At 40.3% G+C, this 21,306-nt stretch overlaps 1 protein-coding gene across 2 annotated transcripts; it reads left to right on the forward strand.

Moving 5' to 3' along the window:
* Positions 1–1,118: 1,118 nt before the first annotated feature.
* Positions 1,119–19,651, forward strand: LOC131579438 (protein mono-ADP-ribosyltransferase PARP14-like). 2 transcript variants are annotated; one of them, XM_058839362.1, is made up of 18 exons: positions 1,119–1,402; positions 2,770–2,909; positions 3,002–3,035; positions 4,129–4,365; positions 4,908–5,144; positions 6,185–8,421; positions 8,889–9,119; positions 9,345–9,566; positions 10,012–10,075; positions 11,035–11,184; positions 11,850–11,912; positions 13,536–13,703; positions 13,816–13,983; positions 14,020–14,073; positions 14,160–14,768; positions 15,290–15,435; positions 16,763–16,937; positions 18,582–19,651. In XM_058839362.1, the coding sequence occupies exons 1-18, from the start codon at positions 1,204–1,206 to the stop codon at positions 18,869–18,871; spliced, it is 5,424 nt and encodes a 1,807-aa protein (XP_058695345.1). In that variant the 5' UTR covers positions 1,119–1,203; the 3' UTR covers positions 18,872–19,651. The 2 variants fall into 2 exon arrangements, with proteins under 2 accessions (XP_058695345.1, XP_058695344.1); XM_058839361.1 differs by having other exon boundaries at positions 13,816–14,073.
* The last annotated feature ends 1,655 nt before the right edge of the window (positions 19,652–21,306 follow it).

The raw sequence follows: 21,306 nt of genomic DNA on the forward strand, positions 1-21,306 counted from the left end.
CGAGTCACACCAGGTGCCTGAGAGCATTGTCCAAATGCTTTTTGAATGCTGTCAGGCTTGGTGCTATGACCACTTTACTAGGAAGCCAGTGCACAACCACCCTCTGAGTGAAGAACTTTTTCCTGATAGCCAACCTAAATCTCCCCTGACACAACTTATTCCACCCTGATCTTGTTCCTCTGGCAGCAATGATGAAAAAAAAAACTTCTAACAGGAACCATGTTCTTTGGTGAATAAATCTTTTTTATTGTACAAAGACCTTTTTGATCTTTGTACACTTTCAAGTTTAATCAACAAGAAAGGAGATTCCATCCAATAAATGGGTAGCTAGCAAGTAAGCTCTAACTGATGTCCAGGTGGCAGGAGAACATATTGCTTGTTAGTAGAAATGCCTTGTTAAGGTTTAGGGCTCAACATGTTTCAGTGATTTGAGACTTAGGAGGAAGTTAACAAATCTTGCGAAGAATGATTTACCACTGATAGTGGGGACAAAGAATGCAGAATTTGCAGGCCACAAGGAAGGTAGAAGCCCTAAGATGAGAAAGAAACTAATAAAGATAACTCTTAACCCAGTAAGTGCTGAATCAGCTCTTACTGGGTTAAGGTAGTTCCAGCAAGGGGAGATTGTGACCACCAACTCATGGTCCACTGAGTCAAGAAACCCACTGACCCAAAAGAAGAGAAACACTGAGCATGTGATCTAATTGTCTTGAGAAGCCAAGAGAATCATTACCCAACAGAATATAGAATACTAGTTAATAAGAGAACTTAGTAATTTGTAGCCAATGAACATTAATGCCATTTTTTGATAAAACATACAAAGAGAGAAAATTTTTGATAGTCGCCATGCTGGCTTTGTGGATTTGCAACCCAGCCCCCCTCTCAACAGAATTGTAGATGAATCAAACGCCTCGACTCTGTGTGTGGATTGGCTTCTTGCGGGTGGCAGAACTGCTCTTGGGACAACAGCGACAAGAGCTGCCAGCCCCCGGCAGAAGGGCAAGCAGGGCATTTGATAACACGAGGGAGTGCTTCGGATGCTTTAAGGGAGAGAGGAGCGCAAGGGCGCAAGTGTGAAGCAGTGCCTCGGGCGGCGGGGCTATCGCGAGAGGCAGCCACAGCCGGCACACGCTGCCGGGAAAAGCCGCGCCCTGCCGGGGAACCGAAAGCGATAGCGGCGGGGAGAGGAGCCTTGGGGCAGCCATGGAGGGGCAGCGGCCGTGCACCTTCCCGCTGCTGGTGCGAGGGGACTGGGGCCCCGCCGAGCCGCCGCCCGCGCTCAGGAAGAAGCTGCTCTGCTACTTCCAGAGCCAGAAGCGCTCGGGCGGCGGCGAGTGCGAGCTGCGGGTCGGGACCGACACCGGGACCGGACACATCCTCGTCTGCTTCGCCTGCCCTAAGGGTGAGCGGCCGGGCCGGGCCGAGGGGACCCGGCCAGGGCAGGGGCCGGGACATGGTTTAGTGTGTGGGCTCCCTGCGGAGGTGTTGGGGTCGTAATTCACAGGTCTAAACTTTCTGCAGGTTAAAAGAAACGTACTTAGTTGTTGCAATATGGAATAGACAGTATGTAAACGTGGTGTGATTCTTGCAGGTGTCCTGTGCAGGTCCAAAAGTTGGACTCGATGATATTTGTGGGTCCCTTCTAACTCAGAATATGACATTTCCTTATATATATGCTTAGATTTGGTGCTTACTGCTAGCTTCTGGATTGTGTTTGGCATGAAGGCTGTAAGTGAATAAATATGTCCTAGCAGGAATGTATACATACATACTCATTTTGATGCACAATAGTATTCTCTAAACTGCGCTCGGAATAATAAATCTTACGTTAATCTAACAATTGGATTAGTTACAGATATATATATAAAATATGGCGTCTGCAACATGCACATATTTATAAATTTGCACCAAGCTGGAAAGTATTTAGCTGCAGTTGAGTTTAATGTATACATGCACATGCACGTATGTGCAGAAGCACAGAGATAACGCTACCCATACCTATATACAATTTTTCCTTTTCTTGCCTTAACATGCTTCCCAGGTGCTGGCTCTCCCTTCTGGTAAGTTCAGGACATTCATCCCCAAGCCATTTCGGCGTTTTGTGGAAGAGGATGTTCAAGGCGTGGGGGGCCGGTACCGGGACTCTCCGGGTACCACCATGAAACCCATGATTGAGCCAAGTTTTGCATCTCTGGCTGCTCTTCCTGTTTGTTTTTTAAGAAAGAAAGCCTTGCACATACTGCGTCGGTGTTAGGAGTTTAAAGCTCTCATTTTGCGGGACAGTGTATCTGTACATCGTTGTTCCGGCCGAGGCGAGGTTAACTTTTCCAGGAGCCGGGAGGGGCCCAGCCAGCTCCCTGGGCTGTTCCATCCCACCGTAGCTGCGGGCTCGGAAAGGGCCGGAGTTTCTCCCGGTTTTGCCGAGCGCGGGGTCGGCTGAGCGGCGGAGCGTTCACCTGTCTTGTACACTCTGTTATCGGTATTGGTGTTGTTCCCGCCCGTTTTTCTTACTTCATTGCTGTTAACAGTCTATTGTTCTCATCTCGTCCTGTGATCCTTAATTTTGTGCCTTCAGTTCTCTTCTCCATCCTGCCGCGGAGGGGGGAGGGGGATGGAGGGGGAAGGGAAGCGAGCGGTGAGGTCTGGCGTGTTTGGGTGGGAAACAAATTGCAGAACACCGTTCGTAAACCGCGACAGTGTCATGTGCCATGTAATGTAAAGCTGTGTTTCCGTTCAGATTTTCACAGGGCTTTTTTTGGTTTTATTTAGTCAAGCAACGAGTTCTTGAGAAACAGTCTCATCAGTTGCATTTGGGAGGAGAAGAAAAATTGAGGCTGATTGTCACAGAGCCTGAAGCGGCACTAGCTACTAAAGAGGAGACATGTGAAGAAAAATCAGGTCTCACAAAGGTGAATAAAAATTGTAATCCTAATCAGAGTTTTGAAATAGTGGCTAAGAGTGTCTAATCTGTCACTGACATTTGGCTTTCATTTTATTTTAGGCTTTGGATGCCATGAGTAGCCTTCAAATAAAAGGTAAAATGTTATCCAACACTGTGTGCTGTCAGTGTTCTGACATAAACAGTATTCTTCATGAAACAAAAATGTTGGGGCTTTTCTCCACACAGGGGTTCATGTTCTCCAAGTTGTCATCTGTTTTTTGGTTATGCTAGAGAGGAACTTGAAAATCTTCAGTTCCTGCTCTCAATTGCTTCATTGGGTCAGCCTGGCTTTCAGTTTTGGCTTTTTGGTATTTTCTTCATTGTTCAGAGTGGAGGAGATGACTCCTCCAGTAGTTTAGAAATTAGTAACTAGCATCTGAAGAACTGTTGCTTCTTATTTCTTTAGTTTTCTTCTTGTTTATGGTGGTAGGCCTTCAAAGGCAGCTGACTTCTGGAAGTGTTATGGGTTTGGTATCAGTAGTTTTTGTACCTCGGTGAGCAGGCAGAGCCAGCCTGTTGGGCATTCCAGTTTGGAGATTCTCTCGTACCTCTGCCCTCATCTGTCTGCAAAGCTGGAGACATGCTTGCCTCTGGCACCACTGGACTTCTGGGATACTCAGTGGGCACCTCTGTTATATTTTCCGTTTGCAAAATGTTGTTGCATCCCTGTGAGCCCTTTGTGTGCATGGGCCCTCCAGCACTGTCATGCTGCACTGATGGCAGGGCACAGGGGTTGTCAGGAGGCTTTACATCAAATCACACAAAACTACTTGTGGGCTATGGTGCCTGTGGATGTCCTGAGCTATGTTCAGGCTTGTTTTGCCTGCATGTGGGCTAAGAAACAGACGCAGAGGCTGCAAGGTCTCTCCCAACCCTTACAGACATTTGAACAGTTGTGGCCTATTATCTCAATGGATTTTAGTTCAGTTTAGCTTCTGACTCAGAGACACACCAATGACCTTGGACATGTTTACTCCAGTCTGGTTTTGTGCCACCAAAGAAGCTGCCTGCAGCCCTGTGGAATATTGCACCTGGGCTGTTTTAGTTCTCAAAAAGTTCAGTGGTACCCTGCAGTATTTGTTTGGTATTTATCTCTTGGAAAGGAAAAGGAGGGAAAGGGTAAAAAGAATCTGTTTATTCCAGGAAATGTGGACCAGCATTTTATGTAGCTTATCTTTCTGCTGCAGATGATACACAAGGCTTGAAGAAAGCAGAGAGTTTTGCTTCAAACAGTGAACTCCAGGAGGAGGTTGGCTCTGGAGAAGCCTCATCTTTGGTGGTATTTGAGAACATAGAGAAATGCAGTCCAGAATGCTTAAAGATGCTGTTGGAGAACATCAGTGGCCTGACTGTAGATGATGACTTTACTGTTGAACTGATACCTGAAATAAATGCTGCTGTTGCTACCTTTATAAAAAGCATTGGTAAGACAAGATGACACCATTATTAATTTCCATGTATAAGCATGAGTAATAGCTTTCAGATCTTGACTCCTCTCCCATTGCAGATCCAGACTGTTCTTAAAAAGTACCTGGATTGCAGTCTCTCAAGAAAAATGTCTTATATACAGCTCCACAAAAGTGCCTGTGATCCAAATGTTACACTGAAAAAAGAAAATTGTGGCATCTTAATTGAAATTGGATAATAATGTTTTGCTCTTTCTATCTTATTTTGGATTAGATGAAGAATAATTAAAAGTGTACTGAGTGTGGCGATTATATAAAATCTCCTTTAGAGAAGACAGTGTACTTATGAGATGGGAACAGAGACATAGTGGGGGTGAATAGCAGAGAATAGCATTCTTGTGCACTCTTCCCCTTTTTTATTACAATGCAGAGTTCTTTGGCACCAGAGACAGTTTTGTTCCAAATACAGGGAGTAACTGCTCATTTCTCTGCCTGAAGCGATAACCAAGCTGATAATGACACAGGAAAACAGTAATTTCATACTGCTCTTCCGTTTACAGATACTAAGGAATTTATTAAAAAATGTTCACAACACAGAAGAGTCAGAGAATTCCAAATCACTGCCAGGCTTCTTGAGCTGACACAGACCATCAAGGTTGAAAACCTACCAGACAGCGTGTCCATAGATTACCTCACGGTGTATTTCGAGAGCGCACGGAACGGAGGGGCGCCCGTGTCAGATGTCCGGCTCTTCCCCGAGGAGAACTCGGCCATCATTACTTTCTGTGACCACAAAGGTAACACTGTCTTTTGCCTGACCAAGGTACTCACAGGCAGATGGCCTGCAGGAAAATTACTGCAAATATGGGCATTAGAAGCCTGGCTTTCTGTTGCTGAAGTCAGTGTACAGTGTTCTGTTCCTAGGAAGTGCTCTAAATGGAGAAATACTGCTGCATGTCTAGGGCTTCAGTATCTGTTGGGTTTTTTTGTTTTGTTTGTTTTGTTTTTTGTTACCAGATATGTATTTTAATGCCTGCCTTGTGCATGGGTTTTTCTCACTGGTGTTTTTTCTGCATTTGCAGAGGTTTTTATATGGAATATGAAATTAATTGTATTTACAGGTAGAGGGACAGAGCAGAATCTGTCAACAACTTCAGATTGCACAGTTAACTTTCAGAAGCTAAATAAGGTCAAATATCCTCATTTCAGTATCTTCATTATCAGGGAGGAACAAACTTGTTACTATTTCTTGCATTCCTCGAATCACTGTCCAGTTTTTGTGCCAGTGCAACTTCTGGTAAATACTTGTTAGGAGACTCCTGGCTAGTAAATTTAATTTGAGAAAAAGGCTTATCTGCCAGGTGGTTTTCTTATGACTCTCAGGATTTTTTGAAGAATATTTTGTACTTTAAGTTAAAATGGAATTTGGATCATTGTAATGGAGTTTTAAGTTCCTGCAAACATTAGCCTTTCTTTGATTAGTCCATTCCAACAAAAATGGCAAGAAAAAAAGTAAAACTGCACTGACATTAAGAGTTTTTTGAGGATTGTATTTGAGGATAAGGCCCTGCTCTGTGGAGGAGTTTCCTTGGGAAACAAGCAGGGTGTAGCTCTGCATGGGAATGCAGACATGAGCATATTTACCAAACAAGTTGGAACCAAGCCTTTTATCTTGTCCCCTACAGAGTAGTTTGGAAATCAGAAAGACATAAAAACAGCTCTTTGAAAGGAAAGAAAAAGAAAAGGAAAATCAGTGTAATCTCTAAGAACAGAGACATTTGCCTGATTTGAAGTTAATGATAAATGCTTGTTTGTATGTATGTGCACTAACTTTTAGATCTAACCACGGTCTTGGAAAAGCGACATTTACTGGAACAGACGCTGATTTCTGTGCATCCATATTACCACTCCCTGGGAACAGCCCTCTATGGAGAAGAAAGACCAGCTGTCAAGATACCAGACCCCATTGAGGTGCCACTAGACCCATATGTATGGCAGTTTTTACAAAAGCATGCCGATCTGACCCAAAACATAAACCAGGAAATGGCAGTTTGCCATTCTGAGCTCATATGGCCCCAAGCAGACTGTGCAAACCCAGAAGTTATGTTGTGCCCATCACCATCTCTCTGCAAGCAGAAAAAGCCAATGATTAAGTTGCTCAAGACATGGCAGCAAGATGCTTCCACTGAGTTCTCACGTATCATGGCACGTTACATAGCTATAAAATGTGAAGTCAATTCATCAGGTTGGGAAGATGTGAAAAAAAGACTGTCAGAAGATGTTGGTCTGATCATAACTGATATTTCTGAGGATATGGTGGTGATTGCAGGCAGCAGAGCAGCAGTGGACAGTGCAGAGAAAGAAGTGAGGGAGTGCATGAAGCAAAGTGAAAGGGAAAAACAGAGCATAGAAATTTCTGTGTCAGTGATCCCAGGGAAGTATGCTGTGCTGCACAATGCTGGGTTAGAAGAGAATATTCAGAAGGAATATCCATGCCTGAAGGTCTTTTACGATGACAAAAAAAAGACTGTTCAGTTGTGTGGATTACCTGCAGAAGTATATAAAATCAAAGCTGACTTATTGGAAAAGGTATTGAGTATGCCATGTACATCAGTTACCATTGACCCCCATGTTTTCCACTATCTCCGGTCTGTAGATAATAAACATACGTCAGATGTGTTGTTCATTAAGGAAAATATTAATACTTTTTATGAACTTCAGGATGATACTGTGTTGCTATATGGAGGTGCTCCCAAAGATCTTCTAGAAGCGGAAAAGCAAATAAAAACAGGTTTAGAATACAAGTGCATCAGTGTGGGGGATGGTGAAGTCTTTAAAAAGGATGAGTGGAAGCGTCTTCTTTTCTCCTCTCTGAACACAACTTCCCAGGAAGTTGTCATCTCTTGGCAGTCTTTTGGAAAAGAAAATAAAATGATTATTGCTGGCTTTTCTAAGGCTGTAACAGAGGTCTATCAGAGACTTAATGATTTTATAGATAGAAACACACCCATTGAAAAAGTAATCCCAGTTAATTCAGTGGTGATAGTGCAGTTTGTAGAGAATGTGAAGTCTGGTGTTTGTAGAGAATTGAATAAGAAAGGTGTGACAGTACGTTTTGACACCAAAACACCATGTATTTCCCTGAGGGGACCAAGAGAAGAAGTGCCAGAAGCATTCATCATGTTGGAAAAAATGGTCTCCTCCCTTTACTCAAAAAATGTGCTAATTGATAAACCAGGTGCAAAGGAGGTCTTCACTGAGAGGAAAGATTTTTGTATTTCAGAAGCAAAGCAGAAATTCAGCTGTTTCATTAGGATGAAGGAAGAAGAAGAAGAACAGAAGGGCGGAAAAACTGGTGATAAAGTGGAAAGAAAGGTCTGCTATGAAAAAAAACTGCCAGGAGGAATTGTGGTAGGAGTCTATAAAGGCGACTTGTGTGACTACCCTGTTGATGTTGTGGTGAGTGCATCTGATGAAAAACTGAAACACATTGGTGGCCTTGCTGAAGCCCTGTCAAGAGCAGCTGGCCCAGCACTGCAGCAGGAGTGTGATGAGCTGATGAAGAAGCTCAAGAATTTGCCGCCCGGCTGCGCAGTGGTCACATGTGCCGGGAAACTGCCCTGCAAGAACGTCATTCACGCTGTTGGCCCCAGGTGGGATGTGAAGGAATCACAAAGGTGCATGTTGTTGTTAAAAAAGACAGTGAAAAAATGCCTACAACTAGCTGAAATATACAATCATCGTTCCATTGCTCTGCCTGTTATAAGTGGAGGGATTTATGGCTTTCCACTGCAGATGTATGCAATTTTTATTGTGTCCTCCATCAAGGAGACCTTGGAAGAATTCATGGAGGATAGCACCTTGAAGGAGGTCCATCTTGTTTGTAATTCAGAAGAAATAGTTCACACTCTGAGTGAGACAGTAAAAAAAATATTTTCAGCTAATTCATTCTCCACAAAACAGCCAATGCTGAAAAAAAGCAAGAAGGAGAACAGAAAAGGGGATCTGAAGATGGTTACAACAAATGAAGGGCTTTGCATCCGAGTGGAGAAGAAAAATATTCAGGAAGCCACAGTAAGTCTTTACTTTTCTGACTCCTTTCAAACCTGATGGTAAGTTAGAATGAAAAAGGAAGGACAGTAGGTTTCACAAGCACTTGCTACATAAGGAAAGAACAGCTGTGTGCTAGCTGAACAAGGATGCAAGCTTGCAAAACTTGAGTGTAGGTTGAGATCTGCAGCCATTTCTAGAGGGCAGCTGTGAATTTCTGGATGTTTTAATTCCCAGCTAGATCTTGTCGGTTTTCCAGATCTGAGAGCAACTTGTAAAAGAGTTTGCTTTTTTTTTTCCTAAAGGGGAAATACTAAAGTATTTTATAAAAGTAGCTATCTTGGTTGGATATTAGGGGAAATAGGTACCTGTCTGTGCTCCTGGTTTGGGTATCCACTGGCATCTTGGGTTTTTTTGCTGTGTGTTTTAATCTCGGTGCATATTTTTGCTTGAATTCTGGCTGTAGCTATTTTAATTGCAATATTTTGCAGATGGATGTTCTGGTCAACAGTGTTGGCACAGATCTGCAGTTTGGTGTGGGGCCTCTTTGCAAAGCCTTGCTGGAAAGGGCTGGACCAGCTCTCCAAGATGAGTTTGACACTGAAAAACAAAATCAGGTTGCTGGTGCTGGGAGTGTGCTCTGCACCAGTGGATGTGCTATGGCCTGCAAGTCCATCTTTCATGTCATACTACCCAAGTGGAATGGAGGACAGACAGAGAAGGTATATTTTAATTATTAACCCCTTGGCTACATATTTATTTGGGATCTGTCCTGAAATTTCAGGTTTAAACATAGTTAATTTAGATTACTTGACTCCATTTTCTTCTGTTGGAATGACCTTAAAGATGTCTTGATGTACTCGGAGCTGCTTGTCATACCACTTTCTTTGGAACTAATAATAAACGATGCCTTTAGGAAAAAAAAGTACCTTTGCTGTGTTTTACAGGTCCTAGAAGATGTAATTGATTTCTGCTTGAAGAAAACTGAAGAACTTGGACTGAAATCAATCGCTTTCCCAGCTATTGGGACTGGAGGATTTGGATTTCCTAAAATTGTTGTTTCTAAGTTAATGTTTGATGTGGTATTCAGGTTCAGTAGTAGTCACACTCGGAAGAATCTCCAGGAAGTTATTTTTTTCTTGAATCCACAAGATACTGATAACATTCAGGTAATTCTTCTCAGGACAAAGCTGTATTTGTAACATACTGCTCTAGTTACACATTAATAATCTGTTTTACTTATACTGCTTTCTAAGGGGTGATAATTTAGCACTTCCTTACTGCTGTGGACCAGTGACATTGGGATTTCTTTCCAGTGTCTCTGAAATACAAACTCTCAGCAAGCAGAAGCTGCAGACAAAATATGCCTTGCTGTTGGCTCTGTAAATGCCTGTAGATGCTCCCTCATCTTCTGACAGAGGAGTTCTAGCAATCCAGAGCTATCTCTCGTCAAACTGTCCACACTGGGTCTTCTGCTGTTAATAACACTTAAATAAGACTATAAAATGTGTGAGGTGCCTCAGTGAGAGCTGAATGATTGTTAATGTTATTTACAGAAACATTCGGTGTACATACTGTGAAATACTATCTTGCCTACTATTTTTCTCTTCTTAGGCTTTTACCACTGAACTAGAACTTAGGGCAGGTGGAAGTTGCAATGCTGCAGCAGCACAGTCAAGTAAGTTGTGTAGGGGTGGGACAGAATGTAAATACTGTTAAGTGATTTTATGTGTATCAGGAAACAGAGGAAATATCATCAGGGTACAGGGCATTTTTTTCCTCCTAATGGACTTGCATTCGTAAATGTCATTGTAAAATTCTTAAGGAAGAATTTATTTTGTTGAGGCCATGCTGAACTTTCAGTGTGGCCAATCTTACCAAAACACAGAGGGTGTTCTGCCAGGAGACACAGTAGTTTGTCCTGCTCAAAGGATATAAGAACTTGCAATCACTTGGCCAAACGAGCCATAAATAACATGTATTTCTTGTAGCTTTAATCTCCTAAATATATATATATATATTAATATATATATATTAATATATACAGGAATAATTTCCTTTCCATTTATTATTTGACAACAGTGGGACACAATAGCCAAAACATGAGTGTACTGCATCAAAGGCAGAGGCTTATTCATAAGGATATAAAGCTCTTCCTCCTCAGTTGCTGAGTATCAGAGAGATGAAGTTAAGAGTGGGAAGATAAAATATGAGTTAGATAAGTTTAGACTAGAAGAAAGGAACAGTTTTTAATCCATAAAGGTAAATATGAAATAACTTACAAAAGGGATGTGGTCTGATCTCCATTACTGGCAGCTCTTAAGCTGGATGCTTCATTTCTTGTAAGAATTAATTCAGGAAACTGTTACAGAGCTGGTCAGATAAGATTAACCCTGAAGCCATTTTCTGAATTCATATTGCGTACATTTACAGGAATAGAAATGGTTTCACTTTCACAGTGTTTAAACAGGAAGAATAATGTGCCTCCCAGCTTTCAGAAATGGAATAAAGAGAAAAGCATCAAACTGATCTAAAGCATAGTCCTTAAAAGGATAAGTGGAAGTTTCAATCAGTGGAAGAGAATAATACTCCAAACTAAAGGAGAAGTGAGTTAATATATTTTTCTTTCCCTTGCAGGATTCATGAGGCCTGTTTCTGATGAACTGTTGAGAGTTCATGAAATGAAGATTGGTTCCATCGCACTCCAAGTAATTAGTGGAGATATTACTAAGGAAGATACAGAGGTTATTGTAAACATATCAAATCCGTCATTTGATGCCAAAACAGGTATTATATTGAATATGTGGTTCTTTAGCAATAAATCTAGTCTAGTTTTTATAAGGGGGTACAGGAAAGAATTGTCCACAAGGAAACTTTTATGAAGCATTTTTCAGATGAGAGATACAGAGTTGTGATTAGTCAGGAAATTGATCTTAAACATTTTTTTCACACATCCTGAATATTTTATTTACTTTCCAAACAAAAGGCATCTGGCCATTTTTTTCTTGCTTAAAACCAAAATGTTTAAATGGAATTTTTAGATAAAGTATAATTCTGAAAAAATGCTCTTATCCTAAAATGTTTCACTGTAAGATAAAGCCCTGTAAGAAGCAGAGGATTTTAACATAGTGAATTATAAGCATGAAAGATACCAAATGTTGTAGTTCAAAGCCTTGGAGAGTTTGGTGAGGGACATATGGGTTTGTTAAGTGAAACAATGAAATAGGAGTTGTTCTTAATGACTTGTAATCAGCAGTGAAGGAAATGTTCTCTCTGCAGCCAGTGCAGTGTCATGGACAGTATGTAGGGAAACTGGCAAGGTTTTGAACTTTGTGCTATCTTGCCATACAGCAATTGAGGGCGTGTGTAGAGTAGAGAAGTTGGGTAGAGTTTTGAGTAGAGATAATTAAGGAGGCTTAATGACTGTGTGTGCTTTTTTTCTGTGATTTAAGGAGTCTGCAAAGCAATTATGGATGCTGCTGGTTCCCAGGTAGCAGATGAATGTGCTCAATACGGTATGTTAGAGCATACTGTTTTTTTGATAATTTTTTTTTCTGTTGTTATAATTCTCTCTGAAAACTTAAAGTTGCTTTATAATTGTCTGCTCTGATGACATAATTATTTTAGGTGAATAACACCTAAAATAAAAGCTTTCACTTTTAGGACCTTTAAAAAGTCCCTTTCCTGTTTTGACATATACCTTGAGAATTTTTCTTTTCATAGTTGTTTAGCAACAGCTAAAATATCAGTGTGTTACACACTTTATTATCATACTGGCTCCAAAACACAGCCCTGTACTGGCTACTAAGAGGAAAATTAACTCTATCCCTACTGAAATGAGGATAATCCTGATCATAAGGTCCTCAATAGATTGCATTCTATCAGACCAGTAGAGCAGTGAAATTCCAGCTCACTGTGGTTGGCCTCTACAAGCACAGGAAGGGACACTTCAGATGCATAACCAAAATATGCCTGCTCTGTGTCTGGAAACTGACTTCCAAGGTGGAGTTTCCTGAATTTTTCTCCCAGCCTGTGGCTCCATAGAAATATTTGTACAAACACACATATATCATTAACTTCAAATCAGGCAAATGTCTCTGTTCTAAGAACTATTACACAGATTTTCCTTTTCTCTTTCTTTCGTTTCAAAGAGCTATTTTCATGTCTTTCTGATTTCTAAACTACTCTGTAGGGGACATGATAAAATGCTTAGCTCCAACTTTTTTGGTAAATACACTTGTGTCTGATTCCCCTGCTTGTTTTCCAAGGAAGCTCCACCACAGAGCAGGGCCTTATCAACATTCTACTATGAAACAGTCCTTACCTTCAACTTAAAATAAAACTCTTAGTGCAGTTTTACTTTTTTGTTGGAATCCACAAAGCAAAGGAATGATCATGTTGGCAGGAACTTAAAACCCCATTACAATGTTCCAAATTACGTTTTAACTCAATGTACAAAATGTTCTTCAGAAAACCTGAGACTCATAAGAAAACCACCTCTGGCAGATAAGCCTTCTTCTCAAAGTAAATTTATCAGCCTGATCTCAGTACTTGCAGAACATCTTACAGTCGTTACCTTCATGATCTGTGAGGTGGTCTGGAGCTCTGTGCTCATCAGTCCATTCATCCTCACAATATGACTCCATTTTGTCTGCAAACATGAGTGCTCTGAGAAAACACAACCATATTTTTAAAAAATCCATACTGTTCTTAGATCAGTTGCTCATAATCTTAATGATATTATTTTATCACTCAGCTTTTTGGCAGAGTAAGAATTTGGGCTTTTAAGGAATAAGTGGAATAAGAAAGGTTTTCACATATAAATTAATTTGGCATGCTTTTACATAGAAGTGAGATGTATTCAAAGTCATCAGAAATTCTTATATTGTACTTAATAGGAAAATACTTTGTAGCAGAGATGTTAGGAAATTAGAAAGCACACATTTACTTGAATTAGTTTCTCCAAGAAACTCTGCAGGGTATTTACAAAGAAAACCAGAATCAAGTAAACCCACAATAAAATATCTCACAGTGGATTTCTTTCCACTTTTTCCACTTTTCTTGTAGCACCAGTGTAACGATCAGTATTACCAAAAGAGATTGCTATTTTGTAAATATCTTTATCTTCTCTCTTCCAGCTGGGAAGTACCAAAATGGCTTTATTACTACACAGGGTGGGAACCTATTGTGCAGTAAAATCATCCATTTGATTACCAATAACCAGGTGAAGAGTCAGGTCTCCCAAGTGCTTCGTGAGTGTGAACAAAGGATGTACAAATCTGTTGCCTTCCCAGCTATTGGAACAGGTTTGTGTTTTCTTGGGAAAGCAATGTGTGATGGGGGTAGTTCAGAAACAGACAAACTTAGTATGGGAACAGTAGACTTGCACAGAAACTGTTCACTTTTATTTTTGTTTAGGTCAAGCAGGACAGAATTCAGCCAAGGTAGCTGATGAAATGTTGGATGCTATAGTGGAATTTGCAAGACAGCCATCAGTACAGCATTTACAGACAGTTAAGATTGTGATCTTCCAGACAAATATGCTCCCAGCCTTTTATGAAAGCATGAAGAAAAGAGAAGGTTCAGGTTCATCCACAAGATCAGGTTCATCCACAAGATCAGGTTCATCCACAAGATCAGAACCACCAACGGAATCATGGTTATCTATGTTTAAATGTAAGTTGGTGTGTTTTCTGTGTGCATGGGAATATAAAACTTAAGTTCTTTTATTTGCAACTAATAATTGACATATTTATCCACAGCCTTTTTTTGGAACAGAAGACAATCTTCTGAGAAGAAAAAGCCCATTATTTTGGAGAAGAAAGTTGATTTAGTCACATTTCAAATTTGTGGAGAAAGCCAAGAAAAGGTGGATGAAACTGAGTCCTGGATAAAGGATTTAATTTTAAAGGAACAGTTTGAAAACGTTATTTCAGATGAGGCAATTGAAAATTTTGATGAGATGCAAATTTCCTTTTTGAAAGCTCTCCACCTAAGAAAAAAAGTCAAAATTCAGGTTTTAAATGAGCTTTCTCCCCCTCAAATTAGAATTTCTGGTATTAGCAGGGATGTCTATTCCGTTTCTCTAGAAGTTCAAGACATGATCCAACAAATTAAGTCTACTGAAGAAGAGCAATCCAAGGCAGAACTTCTTTCTAACCTGGTAGAGTGGAGGTATCCAGGAAGCAACGGTGGCTTTGTTACTTTTGATAAACTGACAAATATGCAGCTGGAAAATGCCAAAATGGCTAAAAAACTATACCTAGATGTCAAAATTAAAAATAAGAACTACAAGGTGGATCTGAATACTCTGAAGGCTACTGATGACCAAGGAAAAACTATAAATCTTCAACGTGTGACAAAGGATGAAGGTAAATGACACTATTGGTAAATAAAAAAAAACGGATAGTTATTATTGAATGATGATTTGGATAAATGCAGCTCAGGTATCCCAAAGAAGGAAGGTATTCCTTTTTTCCCTTTTTTTTTTTTTTTCCCTTGGCCAGCAGTTTTGAGTTTCATAATCAGTGGGAAGTATGAGTGAAATCAGAACACCAGTTTTAAGTGCAAATATTATCTGCATATATGTGACTGGTGAGGATAGATTTCATGCTTAAGTCTGACAAAGGAAGTGGTATATGAAGAATTCATAAAATTCTTCTGGGGTTTTAAACTTGTTCCAGTTAGATATTGATATGGGGATAATTAGGCAAAGTGTAAAGCCTTTGTAGTGTATAACAGAGCCAGTGATGTTTGGAAGAGCAAGAGAACTTGTTGAATGAAGTATTACTGAAGGTGCTGTCCTCCTGGTCCTCTCTATGCAGGTTTGTAAGATGTGCCTATGGAGCTGGAGCTAGTTGTTTGTCATAATAATGCAACCTCTGTTTTGCAGATCTGCAGTCAATAGAGCTCCCTAAGGAGTGGACAGACATGCAAAATGAACAGGTCAAAGTGGTGGAGCTCAAGCCATGGCATCCTGAATATAAAACTGTGGAGAAGATGTTTCAGACAACATGTTCCAACTATAACATAGAGAAGGTGATATCATATGGGGTGGGGAGGGGGGAAATGTCAATGCTTGGGCAAGAAACATTAATATACTTCCTAAATATTTGCTTATAAGGTCTCTGCAACCCAATACACCTTTTAAATGCCAGCGTCCCCAGCACTGTACAGAGTGAATATAAATCAAAGCTAATTTCCTAAGAGCTGTTCAGTAATTTCTGACATCTAATAGTGCGAAACCAGTGACTGTCAGTCTTCAGGCTGACGCTTTGTTCAGTTAATGTGGTATTCACTAGCTAATATGGTATTTCCAATTAGGAAATTCTATACTGAAATGGAGGCATGAGCAAATGCATTCAGAATACAAAGGAAAAATGCAAAGTCCTTGCAGATTGACACAAAGCTTTGCACTAATTTACAGCTTCTCCCCTGTCATTCCAGAGCCTTTCAGGCTTGGCTGTCAGTTTTAACCAGTGTCAATATTTGATCCTGCTTATTTAGAAGTCTTCAACAAGTGCACAGAGATTTAATTGCCAGGGAGATGATGGAATTGTTCTGAATCAAGAGATAAACAGTAGAATATACAATCAAATTAGGAGTGAGAATAATGTGTTTAAAAATTTTTCTTCTATCATGAGCTTCAAACACAAAAACACACAAAGAGAACAAAATATTAGTGTGCTACAGAAAAAAATCAAGTAATGACATTATGTCTTTTTCTGTTAAAAATGGAAACCTGTTACAGAAATGCCTTTGAGATTATACTTTGATGCAGAGACACTGCTTCCCCTGAAGCTATATCCACATTGTTGGTATAGGGAGCGAGCAACATCCATCCTCCCACTAAGTGATTTTTATATAGTAGTTTCTTATGGGTTGCTAAGCTACATGTTAGAGGAAGCAATTTTGACTTGCAAGCTTAGATCTAGAAGAGAAACTTAAACTGAACCTAATGCTGTTGCTACAGTCTGTCCTTTAGTGAGAAAATCATCAGTAAAGATGATTAGGATGTATAGAATGCATCTTAGGTCATTGTCTTTAGCAGTGGTACAGCAGCCTGTTTCTAGGAATGACAATGCACAGCTACCATGACTGCTGGGGACCTAGTATACTAGGCAAGACAAATGTACACCCAAAATTACTGAGCTGGAAACTCTCTTGTGAGCTGCTTTGGTTTGTGATTTTTCAGGAGGCCTACATATTCAGTGCCTTTACCCAAACCTCATGCTAACAGGACATAGTGAAAATTGCTATAATTCTTTCAGTTTGAGTTCATTTTAATGCTTTCCTGCCATGATAAATATTCTTCCCCACCCTATTTATCTCTAGTATAAATATAGTTAATTTTGTAATTTTGCAGATTGAAAGAATACAAAATCGCATCCTCTGGCAGACATACCAACTAAGAAAAAAATTCATCTGTGAAAAGAACAAAAATGAAAATAATGAGAAGTTGCTATTTCATGGGACAGCTGCATCCTCACTGAGGTTGATTAACTACTATGGATTTAATCGTGGGTATGCTGGAAAGAATGGTGAGTCATTATCCAAATCAGTTAATTTCCTAGGCATGTATGAGTACTACAGGATGTCAATGTTATCGTGCTGTCAGCACAACATGAAAGCTGAATTAAATTAGAGAAAACAATAATAAACAACTCCTGATATTAATCTACATGGACAGAGGAATTGTCCTGTTCAGTTAATCACTTGTTGCTGGATGCCACCATGTAAAGGGTATCAAAAAGAGTTCACTTACTCTGAAATGAAGCCTGGGCAGCTTTTAGGAATTGTTTTGTATCATCGTCATGTTTTTACCAAGAGAAGAGAAAGGAACGAGGAACAAGGAACACTGTTCAACTTGCTCAACTGAGGTAGCGGCTCCTAGCTGATGGTATCTCCTCTCCTCTTACACAAAGACAGGTAGCAAAGTAGAAGTGCAGATACTCATCCTGTTACCTCCAGAGATTAGGACAGCGTAAGATCCCACATCTGTACCAACTTTATGCTCACAAAATCTATGAGATCCATTAGTTAATTCTTAGCCTTTATAATAATAGTTATAATAGTTCATAATAGTTGTTAGAAACAACTTAAATATTTAGCATAAATATATCCATAGCATTAGTTCAAAGCTTGTTTTGTCCACTTCCACTAGTATGGTCGTGTTATGTGTATTATTTGGCAGCATTCAAAGATTAAGAAAGTGGAGCATGGACTGAATTGAGGTGCTAGCTGATTTTAGCGGTCATGTAACCTCACTTAAAAAGTCCCTTACTTTTGTTCTTAATGTTTTCTTCCTTAAGACAGAACTGGACATGCCTAGGGCTAGTTTGATCTTGAGACAGCTGGGCAGCTTAACTCAGATCTAGTTGACACTTCAGTGTGGTCTGGATCCAAAAATAGACATTTCTCTGTCTGGATCCTCTGGAGGTACTTACTCTGAGATTTTATTGAATAAATGAAGCCCAGCATACACAAAATGTATCAGGTTGTGCACAGGTAGGAATGGCAGCCACCACTTCTTTTTGAAACATGACCAGAGGAGATGTAATTTAGCTTTCCTGCTCTTTGGTAGTGTCATGAGAGGTTGGATTTACTCAGGAAGCAAGAGCCCCAGATACTCATGCCATCTTTCTGCTTGTGGGTATTGACACCTTTTCATATCAGCTGTGATTAATGACTGGGGAGGCACACTTGCCTTCTGTCAGGCTGGGTACCCAAGCAAAAGTATCCAAAAATCAGGGCAGCTGAATAGGAAGGACCTGTCTGGCTTGACCAGCTTTTTACCAGTGCCAGGAAAAAGAAATTTGTCTTGAACAAAGACATGTGATTCTTCTAACTTGCTGGGAAGTGTGACTAGAAAACTATAATTATAATTATATAGTCATTTTAATTCCAAAAGTCTCCGAAGAATTTAAGTTTGGTGGATTCCAGGCTAAACCATGCTAAACAGAGGAGCCCTTTTCTCCATAGGAAAGGGAAGTCAAAACCTGGGTGTTGATACCTGGTATCTATGTGGGTTCATATTTGATTCTGATACAAAGGATTAGGACTAGAATTTTGTGTTTGAACTCTAACCACATTTACAGCTCCTGCAGAGTTAGGAAAGGAGTTTTCGATATTCTTAGGAGAATAAGAACACTAATTTTATTTGAAAATGTTGTGTTTCCTAACAGCTGCAGCCTTTGGAAATGGAACCTACTTTGCTGCTGAAGCACGTTACTCTGCTCGGAATACTTATTCCATTCCAGATACGAATGGCAAAAAGTACATGTACTTGGCTCGGGTCCTAACTGGGCAGTACTGTGCTGGGAAAGAGGGACTAAAGAATCCACCACCAAAGAGCCAAACAGATGATACTGACCTGTACGACAGTGTGGTTAATGATGAGGCTAATCCAACAGTGTTTGTCATATTTAGTGACATTCAGGCATATCCACAGTACCTTATTACTTTCAAACATTAGAATAACCTTAATAGTCTAGAAAATTTTAGTGCCTTTTACATGTAAGGATTTAAGGGCAATTTTTTATTCTTTTTACATCTAGGTTTCTTCTTTATTAATCTATCCATGTGTTGAAATGTGTCTTCAAATTATCAACAGAAGGACTAACAAGCAAATATTTTGAAGCATGCTATTTCAGTACTCAAATTTCAAGTTCAGTTATGCAGAGATGTAGGCAAGAGCTGTGAGAACAGCTCTGACTTCTTCCTAGGCAAGGCAGAGGGGAGTGGTAGGAGGGGAAGCTGCTCTGCCTTACCTGTGGCCAGCAGTAAGAGGTGTGGGGTAGGTCAGAGCACCTCTGCATGTTCCTGTTTCCAGTAGTAACCATAAAGCACCTTCTTGTGAGGATTTATTTAAAGTTTCAAGATCGTAAAGAGGGACTTTTAATTTTTTTTCTTTTCAATACTAAAGCATTAACCTTTCTGTAGAATCGCCAATTTGTAGAATCAGTTACACAGACATAAATCAGTTCACATGCTTAAACCATTTGAAAATTTTTAAAGTTCTGTAAAAAAATTAAATAATGGCATTTTTACAACTTTGCCAGTGGTTCTTTTAATCACATCATAATCTTAAAACTGCCAATCAAAAGCTATATTGACGGTTTTAATAAAATAGTTTCAAACAGATTCATTGTATTGCTGAGCTGCAACTATCAATTAGAAGTGTTGCTTCACATTTGATTATGTTACAGTGATGCAATAAAGATTTTGAAGACAAAACAGTTTTCTTGTCTGAGTGACATGACTTGTGCATACAAATTCCAGGTAAAATTATTCTGCCTTAGTTGAAAAAAGACCTGTGGTGCAAATTGCTGCCACAATGTCTTAAAACTTCATCATGATGTTCTCATTACCTGCTAAGAGGAAGAGGGTTTACAGTATCTGAAGACTGCAATATAAAACATTTCTGCTTTTCACAGCAGGTGCCCATGCAGCACTTCAGATGAATGTCCTGCATAAATTCCCATTTAAAGCAAAGTAGAGTTTTACCCACTCCCAGTTTAATAGATTTAATAGATTTTGCTCCCTGTGAAAAGGTGAGGATGCTTTTCTTCTTTCTCTGCTTTTTTTGGGTACTTTTCTGTGTCATGGAAACGCTTCAGCAGCCAGAGCAACTTGGTTTAGCTGAAAGCACCAGGCACCCACTGGCTTCTCCCATTGCTGTCACCAAGCAGCTTGGAGAGCCAGCACACACCACTTTCTATTTGTGTGGCCCTATTTATACCTGAACATCTTGGAAAGCAGCAGGAGCTGCAAAACAAAGCACTACAGAAACCCAGATAACTTTTATCACTGGTGGTAGTAAAAGTTGCTTCAGTCATTTCCATACAAGAACCTGGGGGATACTCTGTTGTGCAGTGTTTGTGGACTGAGAAGCTGGAAAAAGGCCGTGTTGTGTATGATAAATAAAATCCCAGGCACAAGAGGAACTGGGTGTACTGTTTGACAGATGGCTGGATATGAACCAGCCCATGCCCAGATGACCAGTGTAATAGATAAACTTATGAATAAAAATTCGTAAAGGTCTAAATAAATATATTTGTAGCTATAATAATATAAAATAGAAAATACAGTGTGGCCAAAAAGTCCTCCCCCAGATCTAGTCGCGAATTCCCATTCAGGAGATAACAATGCTAGCCGGCACCCAGATAAAGATCTTAGCCGGCGCCCATCAACCGAAAAGAATGAGCAGGACACGGGCCATCAGGCTGACAAAGGAACGAGCTCGGAGGAGATACCCCGCCCTGCAGACCACTGTTGGGAAAGCAATCAGGCTGACAAAGGAACGAGCTCGGAGGAGATACCCATCGCCGGACCTGAACACCCCACCTGGCAGACCACGGTTGGGGAAGCAATCAGACTGGACAAAGGGAAAAGCCCAGCCGAGATATTCATCGGCTCCAACCCGGATCCAACCACTCCATCCTGATGGCCCGCACTAAAATAAAATCAAGGAATATTCAGAATCTCTTTACATATGAGGAGACTCTGCCCGGACATCTATTAACTCTATTCTCCAATGCCAGGAAATCCATTCATCCAACAATCAAGGACCTTTGGTGAATGGTGCCTGCTTGGAATTTAGCCTCAGGACACAAAATCCCTATAAAAACCCAGGCCTGAGAACCCTCGATCGTGGATTTGGAAACACCTATACCTTTGGTATAGACCCTGTCCACCCAGCGCTGCGCTGCCCATTTTATTGTGGTTTTTCTCGTTGTTTGTTCTTTATTGAAATTGTTTTATAATAAATTTCTCTTTTTATTTAACCTAAATTTGCATTTATAACAACCAGGAAGTCCAGTGACATCCTGGCTTGTATCAGCAACAGTGTGGCCACAGGATCAGGGCTGTCCCTTGTGCTGGACACTGTTGAAGCATCTCAAGCCCAAT

The sequence above is a fragment of the Poecile atricapillus genome, chromosome 5, assembly GCF_030490865.1.
Source record: "Poecile atricapillus isolate bPoeAtr1 chromosome 5, bPoeAtr1.hap1, whole genome shotgun sequence".
NCBI classification, from domain to species: Eukaryota; Metazoa; Chordata; class Aves; order Passeriformes; family Paridae; genus Poecile; species Poecile atricapillus.